The 25138-nt window shown below is 36.4% G+C and overlaps 1 protein-coding gene across 1 annotated transcript in view; it reads right to left on the reverse strand.

Moving 5' to 3' along the window:
• LOC128640679 (calcium-activated chloride channel regulator 3A-1-like) overlaps positions 1 to 25138 on the reverse strand; it is a 46235-nt gene that overhangs the window by 20136 nt on the left and 961 nt on the right. Inside the window, exons 2-10 of the mRNA XM_053693109.1 lie at positions 24702 to 24842; positions 23741 to 23888; positions 21783 to 21891; positions 19668 to 19845; positions 18524 to 18670; positions 17212 to 17389; positions 15713 to 15819; positions 5202 to 5423; positions 4688 to 4958 (exon numbers count right to left, since the gene is read on the reverse strand). Of these exons, the coding sequence (XP_053549084.1) occupies positions 4688 to 4958; positions 5202 to 5423; positions 15713 to 15819; positions 17212 to 17389; positions 18524 to 18670; positions 19668 to 19845; positions 21783 to 21891; positions 23741 to 23888; positions 24702 to 24842 (1501 nt within the window). The remainder of the gene's footprint in view (positions 1 to 4687; positions 4959 to 5201; positions 5424 to 15712; positions 15820 to 17211; positions 17390 to 18523; positions 18671 to 19667; positions 19846 to 21782; positions 21892 to 23740; positions 23889 to 24701; positions 24843 to 25138) is intronic.

The raw sequence follows: 25138 nt of genomic DNA on the forward strand, positions 1-25138 counted from the left end.
TTATTTTAAACAACTTTCCAATTTAGCAAAAAATAAATTGCTAAAATAAGATCAAGCCAGAAGAGGGATCTCAGTTAAAAAGTCCATTTTATTGGGTATTGCATTTAAAAATCCAAAGGATACAGCAGACAGGTACTGCAGCCGACGCATTTCCTGCCTCAAGGTCACTTCATCAGAGCAAACAAAACAGGCGTATCTACCTGCTATAAATTACAAAAGGAGGTGTCGGTCTTAACCAATAATATTGCATCTTAGAGATACATCAGACATTCAACATACTTAGGCACCACCTTATCGTATATTTATATAATAATATGTCAAAAAACATTGATACATAGTATACTAAAACTACATTTAGATACACTAAAAACATCTTTGAAATGAGTTAGGAGTCAAACTTGCTACCTCAGTTGATACATAAATAACGGCCTAATGTATCCGTAGAAGACTATTATGTACATATTTCCTAGGCCGAGATTCTCAGAGTAAAGGAAAAATTAAATCAAATAGGAGCAATAATATTTGTTATCTTTGTAGAGGCAAATAATAACTATTTTATAACTAATTAACTAACTAACTATTTAATAACTTAAATCATGTATATAAAGTTAAATGCCATTCAAATCAGAAAAAATACTGAAAATAAAGATAATCTTCCCAACTGATAAATATTTTTCATAAAAATTCACATTAATGAAATAAGAACCTCATACATCATAAGGATACTGATAGTACCAAAGGTATCATGATAAATAATCGTCAGACATAGTGCCACACAATTAACTTCTGTCTATAAAGAGCTAAACATCACTTATTTTATTAATTCCCATGGGTGAGCCTGTCTGAAGTGTGTATATCCAATATATTTCTCTCCTGCTTAATTTCATAAACCTTTCTCTAGATATGTGCGATTAGTTTTGGATCGATTCGGAAATTCGGAAAATTCAGTGATTCGGATCGAACCGAATTTCCGAATTAAAATACTGCCGAATTTACTGAATAAATCCGAATTACTTCGGATTTATTCGGATGGCCATGGATTACACTTGTATTGTACAGTATAAGTCTAATCCCACCTAACACTTACCAAAATTCTGAACCGAACCGAATCCAGACGAATTTAGTACATAATACTAGTCTAATCCCACCTAACACTTACCGAAATTCCGAATTTCCGAACCGAATCCAGCCGAATTTATTCGAATCCGAAACAAATTCGAACCGAATTTATTCAAATTTTTCCGAATTCGAATCGATCCGAACTGAAATTCGAATAAATCCAAATCGATCCGAACCGAACCAAATTTTTTCGCCATGCACATGTCTACCTATCTCCACCCCTGACATTAGTTCTCACATGTTCAATGCCTTGAAAGCTAAAATTTTCAGAATTATTGGTATGTTTTGAGAAATGCATAGCCTCTCGTGATTTAGGGGTTTCAGCTTCTAACGACAATAAGTGTTCTCTGATTCTATCTTTGAGAAGCCTAGAAGTCCCACTTATCGAAACTTACACAGTTTACAGGTGATGAGATAGATAACGTATGTAGAATAACAGGTAATTCTATCTCTAATCTTGTAAGTCTTCCCTGTATTTGTTGAAGTAAAGCTCTCACCAACTTCTGCACAATTCCAGCTTTTACAAGGTCTCCCTCCACATCTATAAAAACTGCCTTCATGGATAGTCAATTCTTATTGATAACTTAAGCCACAGAAGTACCTATTGCAAAGTTCTTTGTTATCTTATCACCTATAGTTTCAGATCTGCATGACACAAAATGACACTGTGTAGAAATTGTTTGTAAATCTCTATCACTCCCTAATATTGGCAGCCTTCTTTTTATATCACATATGTCACTGAATTGTTTACTATATTTTGTGATGAAATTGATACTTCCTCTTGTTGTATCACTTCTGGTGATATCCAAAAGCAGATTATTCCTATCAAATCTAGCAACTTGTTCAGATAGACTTTTCAACAGGTTAGGATTATAGACGGTTTGTCAATTCATTTGCACGTTGCCAATAGCTATTTAAATTAGTGCAGTTTCATGTCAGTCTAACACATTGTCCCTTAGGGATGTGGTGTCATAAAACCAGAGAATTTATCCCTAGAGTGTTCAAGTGGTTAATTCTTTAATTTACAAACATATTTTAAAATATAGACTAGGCCTCTGGCCTAGTCTTTGTCTAAGAAGGACACTCCCATATAGCCTTTTGATTGGTGTATGGTAGGACACACCTTAAATGAATTAAGTATACAATGGGAGCCAACAGTTAGTATACACACTTTTTATCTTCCTCACCTCCTGGAAGCAACTGAGAGAGAGAGAGCATTGGAGGACTGAACTGGCTGAGTATATTAGCATTCGTATACATTTTACTTTGGGATAAATTCTCTTGTTCACTATGTTTAGTTAATATTGCTTAATCTGGGTTTGTTTAAAATAGAGTTGCCCCATATAATTTGGACTGTATCTTTATGTTTGTAGCTCTTGGTATTTCTTGAGACTTGTTTTATATTTTGTAGTCTATAGATAATTGTTAATCTTCATACCTATATTATTTGTCTTCCAATAAAATAATTTTAAAAAGTGGACAACCCCTTTGGTTTAATATTCTGGTACTAATTACCACCACAAGGGATTCCTCTTTTAAGATGATAGGGGTGTGGGAAATCTGATCTCAGTATAGTATTGCCCGTTATTTCTTTCCTACAGACTTCTGGGTAAATATCATCATTACAATGACTTAGAAGGACATCCAAGTAAGGCATATTCACCCTAGAGGAATTATATGTAAACCTCAGGTTACCTTTATTGTTATTTATATATAGATTTACAAAGCAATTTCTACACAGTGTAATTTTGTGTCATGCAGATCTGAAACTATAGGTGATAAGATAACAAAGAACACCAGTGGTTAAGCATTTCTCAAAACATAACAATAATTTTGAAAAGTTTAGCTTTCAAGGCATTGAACATGTGAGAACTAAATGTCAGGGGTGGAGATAGGTTTATGAAATTAAGCAGGAGAGAAGTATATTGGATATACACACTTCAGACGGGCATTAATAAAATAAGTGATGTTAAGCTCTTTATAGACAGAAGTTAATTGTGTGGCACTATGTCTGACGATTATTTATCATGATACCTTTGGTACTATCAGTATCCTTATGATGTATGAGATTCTTAAGTCATTAATGTGAATTTTTATGAAAGATATTTATCAATTGGGAAGATCATCTTTATTTTTGGTATCTATTCTGTTTTTTATGGTATCTAACTTTATATACACGATTTAAGTAATTATTTGCCTCTACAAAGATAACAAATATTATTGCTCCTAATTGATTTAATTTTTCCTTTACTCTGAGAATCTCTGCTTAGGGAATATGTACATAATAGTCTTCTACGGATACATTAGGCCGTTATTTATGTATCAACTGAGGTAGCAAGTTTGACTCCTATATCAGTTCAAAGATGTTTTTAGTGTATCTAAATGTAGTTTTACTATACTATGTATCAATGTTTTTTGACATATTATTATATAAATATACGATAAGGTGGTGCCTAAGTATGTTGAATGTCTGATGTATCTCTAAGATGCAATATTATTGGTTAAGACCAACACCTCCTTTTGTAATTTATAGCAGGTAGATACACCTGTTTTGTTAGCTCTGATGAAGTGACCTTGAGGCAGGAAACGGGTCGGCTGCAGTACCTGTCTGCTGTATCTTTTGGATTTTTAAATGCAATTCCACAATAAAATAGACGTTTTAACTGAGATCCCTCTCCTGGCTTGATCTTATTTTGGTGATTTATTTTCTCGGACCGCTACCTTGTTTTGCTGTTTTTCTGATATTTGGGCGGAGCATAGAGTCCGTGCTGTCTGGAGGATACCGTTGCAGATTCACTCTGTTCGGCACAAAAGTGAGGCTACACGCACACCGTTAGCTGGAAGTGTACGCTGTTAAAATCAGTAGCAGTGAAGCCAAACGTCCATTTCACACTGAAGGTTTATGGATAACGGGATTACCACTGCTTGCATTCATGCTGTGTAGGCTTTGGTGAAGTGTGGTAAGTCCTTACGCTTCTACTTTGACTTTAGGATAACACTTTGAAATATTGCCTGTATAGCCGCAACTTTATGGGACTTGCTAGAGTTGATACTACAGGTGATTTACACTTGTCTTCAGAGGCATATCCGTATACACACAGCCTGTGACTGTTTGAATTAACTTTCCAATTTACTTTTATCACCAATTTTGCTTTGTTTTCTTGGTATTCTTAGTTGAAAGCTAAACCTAGGAGGCTCAAATGCTAATTTCTTAGACCTTGAAGGCAGCCTCTAATCTGAATGCATTTTGACCACTAGAGGGCATTTGTTCATGTGTGTCATATAGTTAACATTGAGCTAACACATGTGAAGTTACCTTGGAGTTCGCACTGATTGGCTTAAATCTCAAAAGAACTGAAATAAGGGGGCAATTTGCAAAAGCTTAGATACAAGGAAATCACAAAGGTAAAACTTGTATTAATATAACTGTTGGTTATGCAAAACTGGGGAATGGGTAAAAAAGGAATTATCTATCTTTTTAAACAACAAAAATTCTGGTGTTGACTGTCCCTTTAAGGACATTCATATTCTCCATACACAGATACAATTAAATAAGATTCTCTCTTACCTGCTCCATTATCGAAAAGCTCCAACATTTGCACATCGCCTTTTTGCGATTCTATAATAGCGGTCACTTTTGCTCCCAATACAGGAATATGCCCTTGTGTTACAAATGCGTACACGGTCATTGGATTAGGGTAGGAATTAGTGTCAGCGTTCATTTGTGTTTCTACAGTTATTGGGGGCACATTTGCATCAGCCGCATGCGAGTTCACTGTTATCCCGAAGGCTTGAGCTTTCTCATTACTGTTACACACACTGTATACCCAAAGTCCTCTCTAAAATGAAGAAAATATGTATTAGATTTATTTGTTAAACTCTAAAGAGACATTAAGGTTTTATTTTTATTTTCAAATGTAATTATCAGTAATTCCGATTGAATTATATTACCCTTAAATATGTCCTGACAATTAATAGCGTTCAGAAGATTTAATACTTTAAATTTATATTAAGATTATATTGTTGCAATAAAAAAAGAAAGTATTGTACAACGTTATGAGTTTGTTGGGCTATTATTTTACCTCAGCTGTTCCTGGAATTTCAAGACTAGCTGATTTTGACACTAAATTGCTGACAAAATGAGCGTTCCGATAAACATTTCCTTTTGGGTCCTCAAGGGTAATGTTGGGAAATGTATTCTGCCACGTAACTAAAAAGAAAGTGTTGTTTCCCACTGTGATGTCGATGGCCACAGTCCCATTTAAACATCCTCCTGCTAAGATAGTCGTTGCTGCACTTTCAAGCTGTCAACAAAAATGTTTAAACATTAATAATGAAAGTTTATGAAATTAAGTTAAATAAATCGTGTGCTCATTAAAGGGATACTAAACCAAAATAATTTCTTTAATGATTCAGATAGAGCATGCCATTTTAAGCAACTTTTTAATTTACTCCTATTATCAATTTTTCTTTGATCTCTTGCTATTGTTATTTAAAAAGAATGTGGTTCCGGTGGGCGGAGCAACCAAATGGCAGCAAGGAGAAGGAGCTCTGCATAACGACTCTGGAAAATAAGCAATTATTAGCTGCCACCGGCTAACCCACGCTATTTTTCTTGCTGAGTAGGCACCCTAACATAAGCGGGCACTTGTTGCAGCCGAAACCTGATGCGTGAAGGGACTTACATCACGCCCTTGCCCCTGAGAAGTGACTGTAGTGTAAACTGAAAAGGACGTTTGCCGTTGTGAGGCAATTTCTGCTGCCACGTTATATATAGTTCCACTCTTTTCCTATTCCTGGTCACCCTTGACTTAGAGAAAACAACTACTCCTTGAATTGTAATCGAAGAATGGACCTTACCACAAAACCTCCCAAAGTCTAAGCTTGGAACAACACAAGAGAAAGAAAACTCCCTATCTACAATAGCGGATCTCTCCTCCTATTCTATGATTACTTTGATGGACAGTGCCTACTTCTCATAAGAGGTTTTGAGACTTCCCTGCATCATACCCTCATTAACAAAGCTAAGAATAACCTCAATAGTGGCCGAGTTGACAAGAATCTTGATGCCAACATTTGATTGTCTCCTTCAGCAACTCCAACATCTGCGGTCAGAGGTGAGGAAGTCAAATCAACTGAAAGCATAAGCTTCTCGGCCACATGGGTGGCTGCATATGTATCTGAAACACAGCAGTGTGTCTGTTCTGAGAAGCAGGAATACGGCGATACCTCACCACATCTATGCAACCTACAGAGCGATGCAGGAACTCCTGGAAACCTCAAATTAACAGATGCGCTTGCTTCTGAATATGCTACCCCGGCCGCCAAGATCATTTTCTCCAACAAACCAGCAATTGATTTAAAAAGGGACTTTGGTATGGTCTCAGTGAATCACTACTCCCAAACAGGGTATGGATGGCAGGATCCTCAGCTACTGCGACTTCCGGCACATGCATTACAGACACATGGTTTACTCCAATGGGACAGTACTTGCACCAGCCAGAAACAATATATTTGTGTCATCCGGGACAGAGTGGGAATTGGATAAGTTATGGACCTTCTTTGCTTTAGAATATCACATCATGTGGGGTGCAAGGTCAATATATTTGACTGGCGTTTAGTTAGTTGTTAGCTATATTCGTAGATAGTTTATTTTTTGGCACTGGGCACCATGCCCATTTATATATGATGCATAAATATTATTTATTCACCCCTGGAATCCACATTGTATTATGTATTGGGAGACAAGTCTGATATTTCCTGCAAGTAATTTTACTATGCTGCAAACTGTATATTTCTTATATATGTCCCCATTCTTATCAAAGAACAGCTTAGCTGATGGATTTGAACACCATGTGACTTAAGGTGGTTCTTAATGGGATCTCTGGATCTATGTTTCCCTACAGGCTATACCTAGTCAGCTATTAGTTTATTTACAAGCCTGAATTTAGTATTTCTCTTGTATCGTGTATTGGGAGACAAACGTGATAGTTCTTGTTTGTTCTGTTATTACACTGCAAAATAAACCCAACACAAGTGGTCCAGTAAATCTTTAACGGGATCCAGGGCCCTATGTCTCCATCTAGATAATATTAAGTCATTTTATATCCTATATATACACCCAGAATATTGAGTAGTGTATGGCTGGGGGGTTAATGTCCCTACACAGCTCTCATCTGGATTTAACCATTTGCATAATAAATAGAAGTCTATGCCCAAGTGCAACTCTTTATTTTTGTTTAGTTAGTTTAGTTTAGTAGATATACTTAATAATTATGCCATATATATGTGTGTATGCATGTATGTGTATTTAGATATATGTATATCTCTCTTATGTTCACAAACTGAGTTTGCGCAGTTTTTTGTATTATTAACAATTATCTCACTCTCGCAGTGTAGCCTACATATTAATATAACTGCTCATAAAACTGGCAATTCTCCTGAGATGAATGCAGCTACCTCAACTTTATTATACTTATTTTTTCTTCTTTGCTTTATGAGCTCTCCATATGCATAAATTGTGTCTTCTATAACCTGCACATTATCTATTATACTCACTGCAACGAGAATTGGTGTTATGCCCAAAAGGTCATACTCGTGTTAATATTCTGTTTTATGTTTTGTTTTGTTCTTAGTTGTTGTTAATATAAAAATTAAGAAACACAGGTTTAGTATAAAGTCGTACTTTACTAATCTTTTATGCAACCCTCAGTGCTTAGATCTCCTTTTCTATCATGCCAATGCTTTGTGTTCAGACTTCTATAGTCCAAATATACGTTTGAGTAATACTTGTGTTAGTATATGAAACAAAACAATATTCTTGCAATGATTTCATTAGTTAATTTCTATATTGGAGGTAGATATCACCACCTTTTCTGTAACACTCAATTGCAACTGTACCACAAACAATAATATGAGGATGTTTAGTATGTAGCATGTATGCAATGTCTTTATAGCCATGCCTTGTATATGCGGATTTATATTTAATTGTACCTGTGTTTCTTTAATAAAAAGAATAAAAAAATTAAAAAAAAGCAGGAATGTATAGCTTAACAGCCGGCCCATTTAGGTTCAGCACCATGGATAGTGCTTGCTTATTGGTGGCTGACATTTGGGGAATGATGTCCCTGTTTCCGCGCGGGCCTTCAGGCTCACCGAAAACAGCAGTTATGAAGCAGCGGTCTAAAGGACGCTGCTCCATAACTAATCCGCTGCCTCTGAGGCTGCAGGCTGCAATCCGCCCGATCCGATACGGTCGGACTGATTGACACCCTCTGCTAGCATCCGATTGGCCGCAAATCTGCAGGGGGCGGCATTGCACAAGCAGTTCTGGTGAAAGCATTCAGCGATGTCTGTCGGACATGATACGCTACAGCATATCATGTCGGACAGACATTGATAAATTGGCCCCTTAGCCACCAATAAGCAAGAATAACCCAGGTTCTCAAACAAAAATCCTGTAATAAGAGTAAATTAGATAGTTGCTTAAAATTGCTGCTCTATCTGAACCATGAAAATAAATGTTTAGGTTTAGTGTCCCTTTAATGATATGTGTATCCTGAGCAATAGCTTATAGGTAAAACAGCTGTACACATCTGCATTTTATTCAGGGTTCTCGACATAACAGTGATAGCAAATGTAACCCTGACACATACAGATGAGTATAAACCAATGAGACCACTACCAGTATCAAAACCGTCTTATATTAAAGGGACATAAAGCAAAACATATTTATTTCATGGTTTAGATAGAACATACCATTTTAAACAATTTACTTCTATTATCAAATTGTCTTAATTTTCTTGTTATCCTTTGTTGAAAAGCAGTTCTGTAAGCTAAGGAGTATGAACGTGTCTGCAGCACTATATGACAGCAGTTTTGCAACAATGTTATACATTAGCAAGAATACTAGATCGCAGCAGTTTTATAACAATGTTATACATTAGCAAGAACACTAGATGGCAGCAGTTTTATAATAATGTTATACATTAGCAAGAACACTAGATAGCAGCAGTTTTATAACAATGTTATACATTAGCAAGAGCACTAGATGGCAGCAGTTTTATAATAATGTTATACATTAGCAAGAGCACTAGATGGCAGCAGTTTTATAACAATGTTATACATTAGCAAGAGCACTAGATGGCAGAAATTTTATAATAATGTTATACATTAGCAGGAACACTAGATGGCAGCAGTTTTATAACAATGTGATACATTAGCAAGAACACTAGATGGCAGCAGTTTTAAAACAATGTTATACGTTAGCAAGAGCACTAGATGGCAGCAGTTTTAAAACAATGTTATACGTTAGCAAGAGCACTAGATGGCAGCAGTTTTAAAACAATGTTATACGTTAGCAAGAGCACTAGATGGCAGCAGTTTTATAACAATGTTATACATTAGCAAGAGCACTAGATGGCAGCAGAATTATAACAATGTTATACATTAGCAAGAGAACTAGATGGCAGCAGTTTTATAACAATGTTATACATCAGCAAGAGAACTAGATCGCAGCAGTTTTATAGCAATGTTATACATTAGCAAGAACACTAGATGGCAGCAGTTTTATAATAATGTTATACATTAGCAAGAGCACTAGATTGCAGCAGTTTTATAACAATGTTATACATTAGCAAGAACACTAGATTGCAGCACTATTTCTTTTAATAAAGTGCTGCAGAAGTGTGCACCCTACCTACCTAGGTATCTCTTCAACAAAGAATAACATGTGAACAAAACAAATTTGATAATAGAAGTAAATTGGAAACTTTTTTTAAATTGTATATCTGGAAAATGAAAGAAAAATTTTGGGCTTCATGACCCTTTAAAATAGATAGTAAACGAATGTTTGCATATAAAAAAAAAGCTAATTTTAGATTGTATTAAATTGGATGGTTCTATTCAGGAAAAAAATACACCTGTGGGGGTTTCAATGTGAGAGACGTAGTTTTCAGCCAATGACCACCCTGTACCTAGGGATAGATGTGCACAAATATGTTTGAATGTGAAAATAAAACAGCTTTAACGTGACCTTTTTTTGTTATGTAAAACGTTCTTTAACCTGTTATAGAGCACTCTTTCTTATGCATAACAGACGGCTAGATTACGAGTTTTGTGTTAGAGGCTGTGCCGTGCTAACGAGCAGTTTTCTCTCACCACTCACTTACCTACAGTGCTGGTATTACAGGTTTTTACAAACCCGTCGTTAAAAGACAAGAAGTGAGCGCTGAGCAAAATTTTGCTCATTACCGTACTGCAATACCAGCGCTGCTTAAGTCAGCGGTGAGCTTGTCGTACGTGCTCGTGCACGATTTCCCCATAGGAATCAACGGGGAGAGCCAGCTGAGAAAAAGTCTAACACCTGCAAAAAAGCAGCGTAAAACTCACTAACGCAGCCCCATTGATTCCTATGGGGAAATAAAATTTATGTCTACACCTAACACCCTAACATGAACCCCGAGTCTAAACATCCCTAATCTTACACTTATTAACCCTAATCTGCTGCCCCCGACATCGCCAACACCTGAATTATATTTATTAACCCCTAATCTGCCGCTCCGGACACCGCCGCCACCTACATTATACTTATGAACCCCTAATCTGCTGCCCCCAACATCGCCACCACTTACATTATATTTATTAACCACTATACTAAATGTATTAACCCCTAAACCTAAATCTAACCCTAACAGCCCCTAACTTAAATATAATTTAAATAAATCTAAATAAAATTACTATAATTAACTACATTAATCCTATTTAAAACTAAATACTTACCTATAAAATAAACCCTAAGCTTGCTACAATAAAACTAATAGTTACATTGTAGCTAGCTTAGGGTTTATTTTTATTTTACAGGCAAGTTTGTATTTATTTTAACTAGGTACAATAGTTATTAAATAGTTATTAACTATTTAATAACTACCTAGCTAAAATAAATACAAAAGTACCTGTAAAATAAAACCTAACCTAAGTTACAATAACACCTACACTATAATTAAATAAATTAAATAAATTTGCTAAAGTACAAAAAACAAACAAACACTAAATTACAGAAAATAATAAACAAATTACAGATATTTAAATTAATTACACCTAATCTAATAGCCCTATCAAAATAAAAAAAGCCCCCCAAAAATAAAAAAAACCCTAGCCTAAACTAAACTACCAATAGCCCTTAAAAGGGCCTTTTGCGGGGCATTGCCCCAAAGTAATCAGCTCTTTTACCTGTAAAAAAATATATAAACAACCCCCCAACAGTAAAACCCACCACCCACACAAACAACCCCCCCAAATAAAATACTATCTAAAAAAACCTAAGCTCCCCATTGCCCTGAAAAGGGCATTTGGATGGGCATTGCCCTTATAAGGGCAGTTAGCTCTTTTGCAGGCCCAAACCCTAACCTAAAAATAAAACCCACCCAATACACCCTTAAAAAAACCTAACACTAACCCCCTGAAGATCGACTTACAGTTCTCATTGAGGACTTCGGCCTGGTTGGATGAAGACTTCTGCCGCTTCCTTGAGGATGGATGTCCGGTCTTCAGAACTGTAAGTCGATCTTCAGGGGGTTAGTGTTAGGTTTTTTTAAGGGTGTATTGGGTGGGTTTTATTTTTAGGTTAGGGTTTGGGCTGCAAAAGAGCTAACTGCCCTATTAAGGGCAATGCCCATCCAAATGCCCTTTTCAGGGCAATGGGGAGCTTAGGTTTTTTTAGATAGTATTTTATTTGGGGTTTGTTTGTGTGGGTGGTGGGTTTTACTGTTGGGGGGTTGTTTGTATTAGAGTTAGGATTTTATTTTGGGGGGTTGGGTGGATGGTGGATTTTACTGTATTTTTTTTACAGGTAAAAGAGCTGATTACTTTGGGGCAATGTCCCGCAAAAGGCCCTTTTAAGGGCTATTGGTAGTTTAGTCTAGGCTTAGGGTTTATTTTATAGGTAAGTATTTAGTTTTAAATGGGAATAATTTATTGTAATTATATTTAAGTTAGGGGGTGTTAGGGTTAGACTTAGGTTTAGGGGTTAATAAATTTAGTATAGTGGCGGCGACGTTGGGGCGGCAGATTAGGGGTTAATAAGTGTACGTAGGTGGCGGTGATGTTAGGAAGGCAGATTAGGGGTTAATAATATTTAACTAATGTTTGTGAGGCGGGAGTGCTGCAGTTTAGGGGTTAATATGTTTATTATAGTGGCAGCGACACTGGGAGCAGCAGATTAGGGGTTAATAAGTGTAGGTAGGTTGCAGCGACATTGGGGGCAGCAGATTAGGGGTTCATAAATATAATGTAGGTGGCGGCGATGTTGGGGGCAGCAGATTAGGGGTTCATAAATATAATGTAGGTTGCGGTGGTGTCCGGAGCGGCAGATTAGGGGTTAAAAATGTTCTTTTAGTCTTTGCAATGCGGGAGGGCCTCGGTTTAGGGGTTAATATGTAGTTTATGGGTGTTAGTGTACTTTTTAGCACTTTAGTTATGAGTTTTATGTTACGGCGTTGTACCATAAAATCTTAACTACTGACTTTTAAATGCGTTAGGACTCTTGACAGGGTAGGGTGTACTGCTCACTTTTTGACCTCCCAGAACAGACTCATAATACCGGCGCTATGGAAGTCCCATAGAAAAAAGACTTTAAGAAGTTTACATAAGTCGTTTTGCGGTAAGGCCAAAGAAGTGTGCAGTACACCTATACCTGCAAGACTCGTAATAGCAGCGGATGTAAAAAAGCAGCGTTAGGACCTCTTAACGCTGCTTTTTTACCTTAACGCACAACTCATAATCTAGCCGAGACATTTTAATGTACTTTTAAGGTAAATAAAAATGACTAGAAATAAATTTCTCTTGGCTGTAATATAATGTACGATGTAGCGTATCATGTCCGCCGCACATTGATAAATGCCAACAGCATACGCTATCAGCATTTATCATTGCACCAGCAGTTCTTGTGAACTGCTGGTGCAATACCGCCCCCTGCAATTCCGCTAGCAGGGGGTGTCAATCAACCCGATTGTATTCGATCGGGCTGATTGCTGTCCGCCCCCTCAGAGTTGGCGGACGAGTTAAGGAGCAGCGGTCTTAGGACGGTCTTCAGTTCATGCGGAACTGAAGCGGAGTGGGTCGGAAGCAGTATCCGCTGCTTTATAAATCTTCCCCTTAGAATCAAGTATTATTCTAAATGAAAGGGATATGAAATAATGTGATGTCTCTGTTGCAACCAAAAGAGTGAATTTCAAAATGTATTTAATTATTTTTTTTAACAATGGATGTAATGGGGATAAAAACATATACAGTATCTGAACCAGCAATATTTTTTTCCTATCACCACTGAACAGGCATCAGTAATTTCTTATCGAAGAAACAGTACCATACTTCACTTACACCTAGATTACAAGTTTTGCGTTAAACAGGGTGCGAAACTAATGCCAAAAAAGTTGCGTTATTTCATCCTCCATAGCGCTGCCATTACGAGTTATTGAAAAGCCTCCTTGTGCGTGCGATATGGTGGCGTTAAGCTCCATACCGCACAAAATCCAAGGGCTGCTTTGATGTGCTCGTGCACGCTTTCCCCCATAGACATCAATGGGGAGAGAGTGTTAGAAAAAAACTAACACCGACATCACCGGCACTATAATAAAGTTATTATCCCTTATTCCGCTGCTCCCCAACATCGCCGACACTATAATAAAATTATTAACCCCTAAGCCTCCGGCCTCCCACATCTCTGCAACTAAATAAACCTATTAACCTCTAAACCCGCCGGTCCCCCACATCGCAAAACACTAAATTAAACTATTAACCCCTAAACCTAACACCCCCATAACTTTAAATTAAAATTACAATATAACTATATTAAAATAAATAAAAACTTACCTGTGAAATAAAAATAAACCTAACATTAAACTATAAATTAACCTAACCTAACTATTCTAATAAAATAAAAAAATACTACCAATTAAAAAATCTAAATTACAAATTTAAAAAAACCTAACACTACGAAAAAAAATAAAAAATCTAAAATTACAAAAAATAAGAAACTCTAAATTACGAAAAATAAAAAACACTAAATTTACAAAAATAATAAACTAAATTATCAAAAATAAAAACAATTACACCTAATCTAATAGCCCTATAAAAATAAAAAAGCCCCCCCAAAATAAAAACAACCCCTAGCCTACAATAAACTACCAATAGCCCTTAAAATGGCCTTTTGTAGGGCATTGCCCTAAAGAAATTAGCTCTTTTACCTGTAAAAAAAAACAAAACCCGCCAAAAGTAAAATCCACCACCCAACCAACCCCCCAAAATAAAAAACCAAACTCTAAAAAAATCCTTACCTACCCATTACCCCTAAAGGGGCATTTGTATGGGCATTGCCCTTAAAAGGGCATTCAGCTCTTTTTTATTGCCCTTAAAAGGGCCATTTAGCTCTTTTTCAAATAGCCCAAACCCTAATCTGAAAAAAACTAGATATGTGCGATTCGTTTCGGATCGATTCGTAAATTCGGAAAATTCGGCGATTCAGATCGGACCGAATTTCCGAATTAAAATACTGCCGAATGTACAGAATAAATCCGAATTACTTCGGATTTATTCGGTAAATTTGGATGGCCATGGATTACACTAGTATTGTACAGTATAAATCTAATCCCACCTAACACTTACAGAAATTCCGAACCGAACCAAACCGAATCGAACCGAATCCAGCCGAATTTAGTACATAATACTAGTCTAATCCCACCTAACACTTAACGAAATTCCGAATTTCCGAACCGAATCGAACCGAATCCAGCCGAATTTATTTTTCCAAATTCGAATCGCTCCGAACCGAAATTCGAAAAAATCTGAATCGATCCGAACCGAATTTTTTCGCCATGCGCATGTCTAAAAAAAAACACCCCCCCAAAAAAAAAAAAATATGGTTGCTGAAGTCTGGACATCCAGGTGGCGAGAAGTCTTTATCCAGGCGGCGACATTTTCATCCATCACGGGGGCATCTTCTATCTTTATCTCGGCGGCACGGAGCAGAGAGGTGAAGACAACCAGCGTGGAGCGTCCTCTCCATACGGATCCCGCCGTACACTGAAGCTTCAATTCAAGGTAGCCATTTCAAAATGGTGTACCTTGCATTCCTTTTGGCTAATATGATTCTTCAAATTCAAATCAGCCAATAGGATGAGAGCTACTGAAATCGTTACAGGCTAAAATGCTTGCGGTATAGCTATACTGACACTTCCAATAGCTGCATTACTGCTTTTACGCTGATTTTGCAATTTTTTTCAGTGTTAAAAGCCGTAACGCAAAACTTGTAATCTACCTGTTAGATAATTAAGCATATGCATTTGAAATATTTTTTATTAGAGTATTATTAGTAATTGCAAATAAGAATAATAATAGTAACTTATTGCATCTGTAATTTCTATCTAAATATGTCATTGTAATCTAACTTTGTATTGAGACATTTATGTTAAGCATTAATGTAAGTATAATGTAACGTGGCTCCCAGGCAGTACCATCATTATTGACTTATTGGCTTGAGTTTGGCTTGACTTATGCTTGTGCAACATAGGAGAACAGTTTGAACTAAATGAATTACCTGAATTGACTTCTGAGTGAGTGTGGCACTCCCGAATGTCATTGCGCTAAATGCGTCAATTAAACCAGTTGTATTTAATGCATCTGATGCATAAAATCTTAGCCCACCTAAAAAAATAAAATAATAATATTCATATTATATACGTAGTTATTTAATGAACAAAATGCACTATCATTACTGGTTAGGAGCCAAATATATATACAGACAACAAATAGAAGATTTTCAAATAATCTTTAATATAAATACATTAAAAAAATAAAATATAAACTTGAGCTAATACCCTATTTCAAGTAAACGCGATCGCTTCAGCACAATTGAAGTAAACGCTCATAAAAATAGTGCAACCTCGGAGTTCTGGTTAACTGTTTGCTAAACAAAAAAAGTGTCACAAAACGATATAAGGGGTCAGGTGTCAGAAAAAAAGGAAGGCAAAGAACTTTAACATAGAAATACGTACAAATACATTTTGCTCTATTGACATACACTAACGTGGTCGCGATATTTGAAGTTTGGCTTTTTGTGCGCATCGGGTTAGCACGCAAGCAAAAACGTTTTACTCTAAACTTATATGAGCGCAACCCGAAGAGTGCATAAAGCTTACTTCTAGTGGAGCGTTAAAAACTACTCCACTTGCAATCTACCTGAAAATGTCTTCCTGTTTGGGTAAAGTGTACAATTTACAGGTGACATGAACAATAATAGGAGCAAGATTTGCTCCCAATTTTTTTCAAATGTATTCATAGGGTGGTGGAAAGACATTTATATGTTTGCAAATAAACCTTAGTTGAAAATAATTATAAAAATAGTTTTGTTCTATTGACATGTAGGCAATGTAGATATTGATATCTACATTATTTTTAAAAAATATGAGAATTTGTTTAGTGTATTTATAGTAAAGTATTAAATTTAAAGTTTATGGAGCAGAAATATTTTTGTTTTTACTTGGAACTTGGTTAAAGAAATGGGTAAAATACAAATAAAATCATATTGGAAGGAGAAGAATACAAATGGCTACCGTCATGCCCATAGCTGTCACTATTAGTTCTGTAACATCCCATTTAGCCAGTTTGCACAGATCAGGAGACAATTCACTGAGCTGCCAAATAATCAGGATATATCTTAGTAAATCTTATCCTGAAGAAATGGCTGAGTGTGCCTGTCTATAGGTTTGGCACTTAGATAGACAAATACTATTGGTTCTGAAGAAAAAAAAAGCGGGCATAGATAAAAAGAATAAGCTGATGTTTATCACTAAATTGAACTGTGAATAAACTGTGTCTCTATCCACCAATATAGCTGTGGGAGTTGTTTTTATCACAAGTGAGGAATCTGTCTCTAAGGTTATTGTGCAAAATATATGTTTTTCCTGTTGTAACAGTAACTAAATAGCCCTAATGAATCTTTTTCAATAAATAAAACATGTATTTACACATTTCATTGTTTGAAGAAAGCACCATAATATGCACATATGTCTCATCTTGTAGAACGTAACATCTTACCTGTCATAATTGCTAGCTTTTCAAGTGCTGGGTCTGCACTTGGCCCTAGAGCCACTGTGTGAATACTGGCCCCGCTCGCTTGTACTTCAGCAAAACAGGAACTGATACCAGAATCTTCTCCATCAGTCAGAAGCACTACTTCTGTACCATTTGTTCCACCATCATATTTTTGGTTTTCCTGTGAAAATGATTACATTCACTTAAAGGGACACTGAACCCAAATTTTTTCTTTCGGAAATTCAGATAGTGCATGAAATTTTAAGCAACTTTCTAATTTACTCCTATTATCACATTTTCTTCATTCTCTTGGTATCTTTATTTGAAATGCAAAAATGTAAGTTTAGATGCCGGCCCATTTTTGGTGAACAACCTGGGTTGTCCTTGATGATTGGTGGATAAATTCATCCACCAATGAAAAAGTGCTGTTCAGAGTTCTGAATAAAAAAAAAAAAGCTTAGATGCCTTCTTTTTCAAATAAAGATATCAAGAGAACGAAGAAAAATTGATAATAGGAGTAAATTAGAAAATTGCTTAAAATTGCACGCTCTATCTGAATCACAAAAGAAAAAAATTGGGTTCAGTGTCCCTTTAATCATTACATATGAGGCATCATTTAGGTGTAACGTATATAGTGATTACATTATCCAGCATTATGTGGATCACACAAGCTAATACAGTTTTGGCTCACTGGTGTGTACACAAATATAAATTAGGGAAAACAGTGATGAGGTATAAAGAGTTGGAGTGAAAAGATAAATATATTACATATTACAATATTTTTGAAATCTCGCTGCATTCTGATTTTAAATCATTTTTAAAACACTGATTTCTTTCTTTATTTCATGTTATAGGGTAATTTAAAATGTTTAACAAATGTTTGAATATTGGATGTTTTATTTAAACTCCTGGAGTATGACACTGTACAACAATAGAGGTTTGTGAATTGTCTTTTTCAGCCAATGAGCAATCTGTAACTAAGTGTGAGTTGTGAATTAAAATGTACGTACAGTTAGTTTAAAAAACTCATGTAATACATAATCAAGAACACTAGATGGCAGCACTATTTCCTGTCATGCAGTGCTTCAAACATTTGCACGCTACCTACCAAGGTATCTCTTCAACAAAGAATAAGATAAGAACAAAGCAAATTTGCTAATAGAAGAAAAATGGAAACTTTTTTAAAATTGTATTCTCTATCTGAATAATGAAAAAAAAGGGGTTTTATGTCCCTTTAATCAATAAGATATCTGCAACTGTACTGTGAAAGATATGATAGCAAATAGATGACACACACAATATATTATGTACTCACATGAAACCCAGCACGGACTCCTAAACAGATGTTTGTACCACCTCTGGCAGTTGTGGGAAGAAGCGCTTTCAATGTGTCACGATCAGAAGTATTGTTTATTTTTACTAGTTGTGATTTGACAGTTACATGATCTGATAAGAGAGGATTCTTGTCCGGCGATTCTTGTCGCCGGACAAGAATCGCCGGACATCAACCCGATCGAATACGATTGGGTTGATTGACACCTCCCTGCTGGCGGCCGATTGGCCGCGAGTCAGCAGGGGGCAGCGTTGCACCAGCAGCTCTTGTGAGCTGCTGGTGCAATGTTAAATGCGGAGAGCGTATTGCTCTCCGCACTTAGCGAGGTCTTGCGGACCTGATCCGCAGTGTCGGATCAGGTCCGCAAGCCCTTTGATAAATGGGCCTGTAAGAGAAGAAAATTTAATAATAGGAGCAAATTAAAAAGTTGCTTAAAATTGCTGCTCTATCTGAATTGTGAAAGAAAAAAATGTAGTTTTCATATCCCTTTAACTAGACGTGTGCATTTGTAAGTTTCTTAGATGCCGAACGCTGAATAAGGTGGCGTCTCGCAGCCTTTGGCTCTTTTCAGAGCAGAATTTATTCTTCTGAAAGTTCAAACACACTAAGATCTGTATTTTCACAAGAAGAAATCCGGCTCTGAAAACAGCTGAGGGCACGAGACGCCACCTTCTTCCCCGTTCAGCAGCTAATGAACCTCACAAATAAACACCTCTTGTTAATACCTAGGTAGAGAACAAAGCAAATATATTTAGATTTATTAAGCAGCAGATGCTGCAATCTACCCCTGAAGTTGCAGGTCGGCCTGAAACTTAAGTTAAGACGCAGCGGTCATAAGACCTCCGCTGCTTAAATTATCCCCCACCTCTGAGGTGAATGTGCAGGAGGCGGTACAAGCATTTCGCCAGAATTGTCACCTGGAATTGTCTTCGTGCGAGCTGTTACTGCAGGACAAATACATTTGAAAAAGTAAACATAATTGTAAAAATAAGATTTCTGTATAAATATTTTACAATAGCGCTGCGGAATCTGTTGGCGCTCTACAAATAACAGATAATAATAATAATATTACAATATAAAAATGTACACACAGTGAATAGGGACACCGTTTCATAAAAACACTTACAGGATCCAGGGATTGCGCATACATAACGGATATATTGGCAGTCTGAGTGACATCAGGAAAGAACATGCACCCCGCCTCATAAACGCCAGTCTTAGAGTCCGAATTACAGTCTCTAAACGTACATACGCTTCCCTGACACACTCTAACTTTATTTACACCTTTAAGATCCAAAGGACATCTAAAAAAGCAAAACATTTAGAGTTAACGTTGCATTTAGAATCATAACAGCATTTGTATAGTAAATGTTACAATATTTATTATTTAACAGATTAGGGTTGCCATTCATCTTATCCTTTGTTGAAAAACAGGAATTTAAGCTTAGGAGTGTGCACGTGTCTGGAGTACGATATGGCAGCAGTTTTGCTATAATATTATACATTAGCAAGAACACTAGATGGCAGCATTATTTCCTGTCATGCTCTAGAAATGTGCACGGTACCTATCTAGATATCTCTTCAACAAAGAATAACATAACAATGAACCAAATTAGATAATAGAAATAAATTGGAAAGTTTTTTGAAAATTGTATTTTCTATCTGAATCATGAAAGAAAAGTGTTGGGTTTAGAACATTTGTTCTAACTCAGCTCAAGAACTATATTACGTATGCACATCACTGAGAGCTAGAATACATTATATTCTTTGATATGCTATATAGAATGAAATGAGGGGTAGTGTGGCCCCAGGTTTTATTGAGAGAATCCTGACATAGATTAGATAACGGCAGGACAAAAGGAAATGTATTTCTGCAGATTGCAGAATTATTAGGAGCAAGTAGATTACACTGGCAGACAATTAGACCACTGTTTACTCATTTCAAAGCTCTTCTTTGCTACAGTAATATTAACTTTCTCAGTGTACAACCAAGGCCGGCCCAACCATGGGACCAAGTGGGTCCAATGGACAAAGGCAGCACTTGACAAGGGGCAGTACTTCAGTGACTGATTCAGTCACTGTCAGACCCAGACCCCTCCTGTTCTCTGTCTCAGCAGCATAACCTTATTATGCACAAAGACACATAACAGGTCAGGTGCTACACTCAAGGTGAGACAAATGTATCTCTTCCCTAACTTCCTTTCCACTTATTGCGCAAGCATTGGTTGCATGCAGGTAGGCAGGCTTAGTAAGGTCCGCGGCCAGGTTAGTAGGGTTGATATGCTAATCAGTAATGTTACTAGTCGGGGGGGGGGCATCATTGCATTCTCCGACCCAAGCAGCACAAAATCTTGAGCCGGCAGTGTGTACAACATGGTATATGGTGTCATTGCCTGCTTTCCCTATGGTGTCTTAATCTCATCCACCTGGGTGGGTCTGGTTTTAGGTATGAGATCACATTCTAGTTGTAACTTAAAAACTGTAATAACAACAAAACTCTTTACAGACTTTAATTGTTTTTTGCTGTTGTTACCAGTTGTTAAAAATGAACATGGTAGTCAAACTTGAACTTTCATGATTCAGAAAGAGTGGGCAGTATAAAAACAACTTTTTAATTTACTTTTATTATCAAAACTGCCTCTTTCTCTTTTTATTACGAAACCTAACTACTTTACATTAGAGCATACTGAGGTAGGCTCAGAGCATGTATGTGTTTTTAAGGTGTCCTGCTGTTGATTGGTGATGAACACGAATTCCCTCCTACATGTTGAGAGTACTGCCTACAGGAGACATGACATCATTGGTGGCACTTCAAGCATGCACAGTTAGCAAATACATGAGCTAATAGTGAATCGCTAGTGGCTCAGGGTCACAAAAGCATGCCTCCAACAACTCCCAAGGGCTATCAGGACTGAGAGGCTTAGGCTGAGTGTGGGAAACTTGTTGGTGAAGCTGTGGATGTTCTATGGTTTGAACGGATCATGCCCCCCCAAAAAAAACTCCCAAGTGACATTGGGACTGGGAGGCTTAGACTGAGTGGAGCAAACTTGTTGCTAAAGACGTGGATGCTCTGTGGTTGGAATCCGTCCAAATGCCTCAGTAACATTTACAAAGTATTTGCATAAAAACATCTTTATTGCAAAAATAATACTAATTTAATTTGAAATTCACAGCTATTCGGTTCAAACACAACCTTGACGTTTATAAAGTCAGTTTTACAAATGAATGGAAAACTTCTTACCTAGTTGCTTCAATGTTCTTTTGCTTGGAAAGATAATACGGCTGATCATCATTGTATTCATCGAACACTCCCCAGCGGAGATGAGCCCATTCATGGGCAAATACTCTTTCTGCAGAAATAAGTGAGAAATGTATCAGTCTACAAAGCACTGGATAGCACAATAAATAACATTATTTTAGCTACCACAAGTCTAGCAGCAGTTCAGCTTTAGGCTGAGGAGGACAAGATAATCATGTTCTCTACTTCAGTACAATGAGGTGCATCTGGAAAGACTTGATGTTTCCAATCTTTTGGACCCCTATATAACCGTCCCTCAATAAAGCTGTAGTAGACAGTAGGTGACTTTTACAGTGCTCTAGGTTTTAAAAGGCACTCTAGCACCCCGAAATAAGCACTAATGTTGGCCAACTTAATCCTCTTTTGAATGTAGAGAGGCCCCACTTTGAAAGGAGGCACCATATGCCCAACGGCCTATAAGTTGATTGCCATGGCAACAGTTTTTACCTGACAATACCATAGGCATATGGAACAATATGAGGGGGTGGTTTATCCCATATGTTGCCCCACAATACAATGAAAAACGTGATGTCTTATTTTTTTTTTTTTTATTGTCCTGTGGTCCTTTGTGTGTCAGATGATTCTCACAACGGTGACAAATACCATACACAGCATTTATTTTCTGGATTCTAGTGATCCACTCTGTTGTGTTGTTGATGTTTCTCTAAACTAAAATAAATTTGGAAAACTGGATAGATGTAAAAATAAATTATATTCTTTGATATGCTATATAGAATGGTATTTGGTGCCACTATTTTGTGGGGGTTTTGTAATATTTTGTATATGAAATAGATGTTTCTGCTAATTGAAAGCACAACCTAGTGAAATTGGCTGAGCTTGAAGGGAGAGCAGACCTCATTAGTTTATCTGTCTAATTATTTATACAGTCTTCCCTATCTTATTTCACACTCTTTACTCAGAGACCAATACATAGAGCAATGGGAAATTTACATTTCACTACCTCTCTGTCACACCCCCAATGGGAGCATTATTTTGGCTAAACTTTCTTGTTTGAATAGTTTTTCTATAACCAGTACTTTAGTTACTGAAATTTTCACTATTGGTCGGTATGCAATAGCAAAATCAGCTATTTCAAATGACAAAATAAAGATAAATGATCTTCTTGTAAACAATGTAATACTATGCAATAACATTCCATCAGGTAAAATAGATCATTGGTAACACATTAAAGGAGATAAAAACATAAACACACTGTCCCTTTATAACTTACGTAGACTTTCGTCTCAGTAATATCTTACGCGTTTCATGCATTTTCATTGCTTTATCAATGTGTAAGACATGTGTAAGACATTACTGGGTCTATTTAAGTATTCACATGTTTTTAAATGTTCAAATACATGTCAGGTATGAGGGTTCTTTTAAAGGGACATGTAAATTTGAGTTGTGTTGTAGAATGTTATCTGAATATGTTTTTGCACATTTTAAATTAAGAAAACTCTACTGTATATGTTTTTGCCAGCTGACCACTCTGGAGCATTTTTTTTTGTAAAGGCCCCTACAGGAGATACAACCAAATCCCCAGAACCGTTATTCTATCACCATAACCATTATATAGAGCATGCCACGCAGGTAGAGAGACCAAAGCAGTACTGAGTATGCGCTTGGCTCTTAGAGCAGCCAATATCTTCCTCCACTTGTAAATACCTACATAGGAAATATCCTGTGATTTGCTATAACAACAACTATATGTAAAGTAAGCACTCATATATACAAAAGACACCCTATCATGTACTTTATAAAGAAATAAAACATTACATGTCATTTTAAACACGCAGCATGTATTTATTTCTACTGTTATAAATTAGACTTTATATACAAAAATGAACAAGGAATTTAATTTACATATACTGTATATATATATATATATATAACTTATTTACCTTGAGGTCCGTATATTGGGAGCAGATTATCATTCAGTAAAAAGTTGGGAGTAAAATGGATATATTTTCCTGGTTTTCCACATGCCCTATACATCCAAGCATATGGAGTATCTCCAAGTTGGGAAGGTCCAGCAACTATGACATCTGCCTGTGAGATTCAGAAAGATTCTGATGAAGAGCTGAGGGTCAGTGCTGTTGGTGTTTGTATATAATCATGCATATATGTTAGAGTACATTGTACAAATGCTAACCAAATATTTATTGCATATCCTAGTGAGTCCTCCATTCCCTAAATGTCACAAGGTTCACAATCCATTGGCTACCATTGGGCAATATTTTGAGCTCTCTGTGATATACAATTAAAGAACTATTATATACAGTAGAACTGCATAATTAACAAATGCATAATAAAAATACAAATCAATACCTATTCATCTGAATTTAAAATGAGCAGTAGATTTTTTTTCTGACAAACGTAAAGCTTCCTTCCATTTCCATGCCTCTGTATCATGTGACAGTAATCAGCCAATAACAGACACATATACATTTACATTATGAACTTTTGTGTATGCTCAGAAAGTGCCACAGAAAGTGTGCATCTAAAATTGTACAATTTGAAAATGGAAGTAAATTGCAAATTTTTTTATTTTTTTTTAATTGCAAGCTCTGTCTGAATCAAGAAAGTTTAAAGGGACACTCAAGTCAAAATTAAACTGTCATGATTCAGATAGAGCAGCAATTTTAAACAACTTTCCAGTTTACTTCCATTAACAAAATGTGCAGAATCTTTTTATATTTACACTTTTTGAGTCACCAGCTCCTACTGAGCATGTGCAAGAATTCACAGTAAATACGTTTATGCATTTGTGATTGGCTTATAGCTGTCACATGATACAGGAGGAGTGGAAACAGACATAATTTTGAAATGTATCATGTATGTAGCTTTATCCTCAAGCCTTACCTTGTCATAGGACTCTTGTTTTGGTCTTCCAAACCTGCTATCAGCTGCCCAAGTATTTGGAATTAAAATTTTTACACTCCTAATATAAACTCTGTTCTTTGTAGCTTGTAACATATAGGGAGATGCTGCTGTAACCATGTTCTGGAATTATAAAGATGATACAGGAAATGTTAGAGGGTCATTTTTAGAACAATTAGATTTTTTTGGCAATTGGTTTTGTAGTTGAAAATCTTTACTATAAAGAAAACAATATATTTTGTGATTTGGGGCAAAACCTATCTCCCTGTTAGTGTTCCATCTAAGGACAAAACCTAAATATGCCACTGATTTAGGCATAGAAGGCTATACACTTCATTCACTTACAAGGGGAGCAATAAATAATCATTTATTATTTTTGCGGGCGCACAATAAATAACCAGCCATGACAAGTGACTGGT

Source organism: Bombina bombina, chromosome 10, assembly GCF_027579735.1.
Source record: "Bombina bombina isolate aBomBom1 chromosome 10, aBomBom1.pri, whole genome shotgun sequence".
Lineage (NCBI taxonomy): Eukaryota > Metazoa > Chordata > Amphibia > Anura > Bombinatoridae > Bombina > Bombina bombina.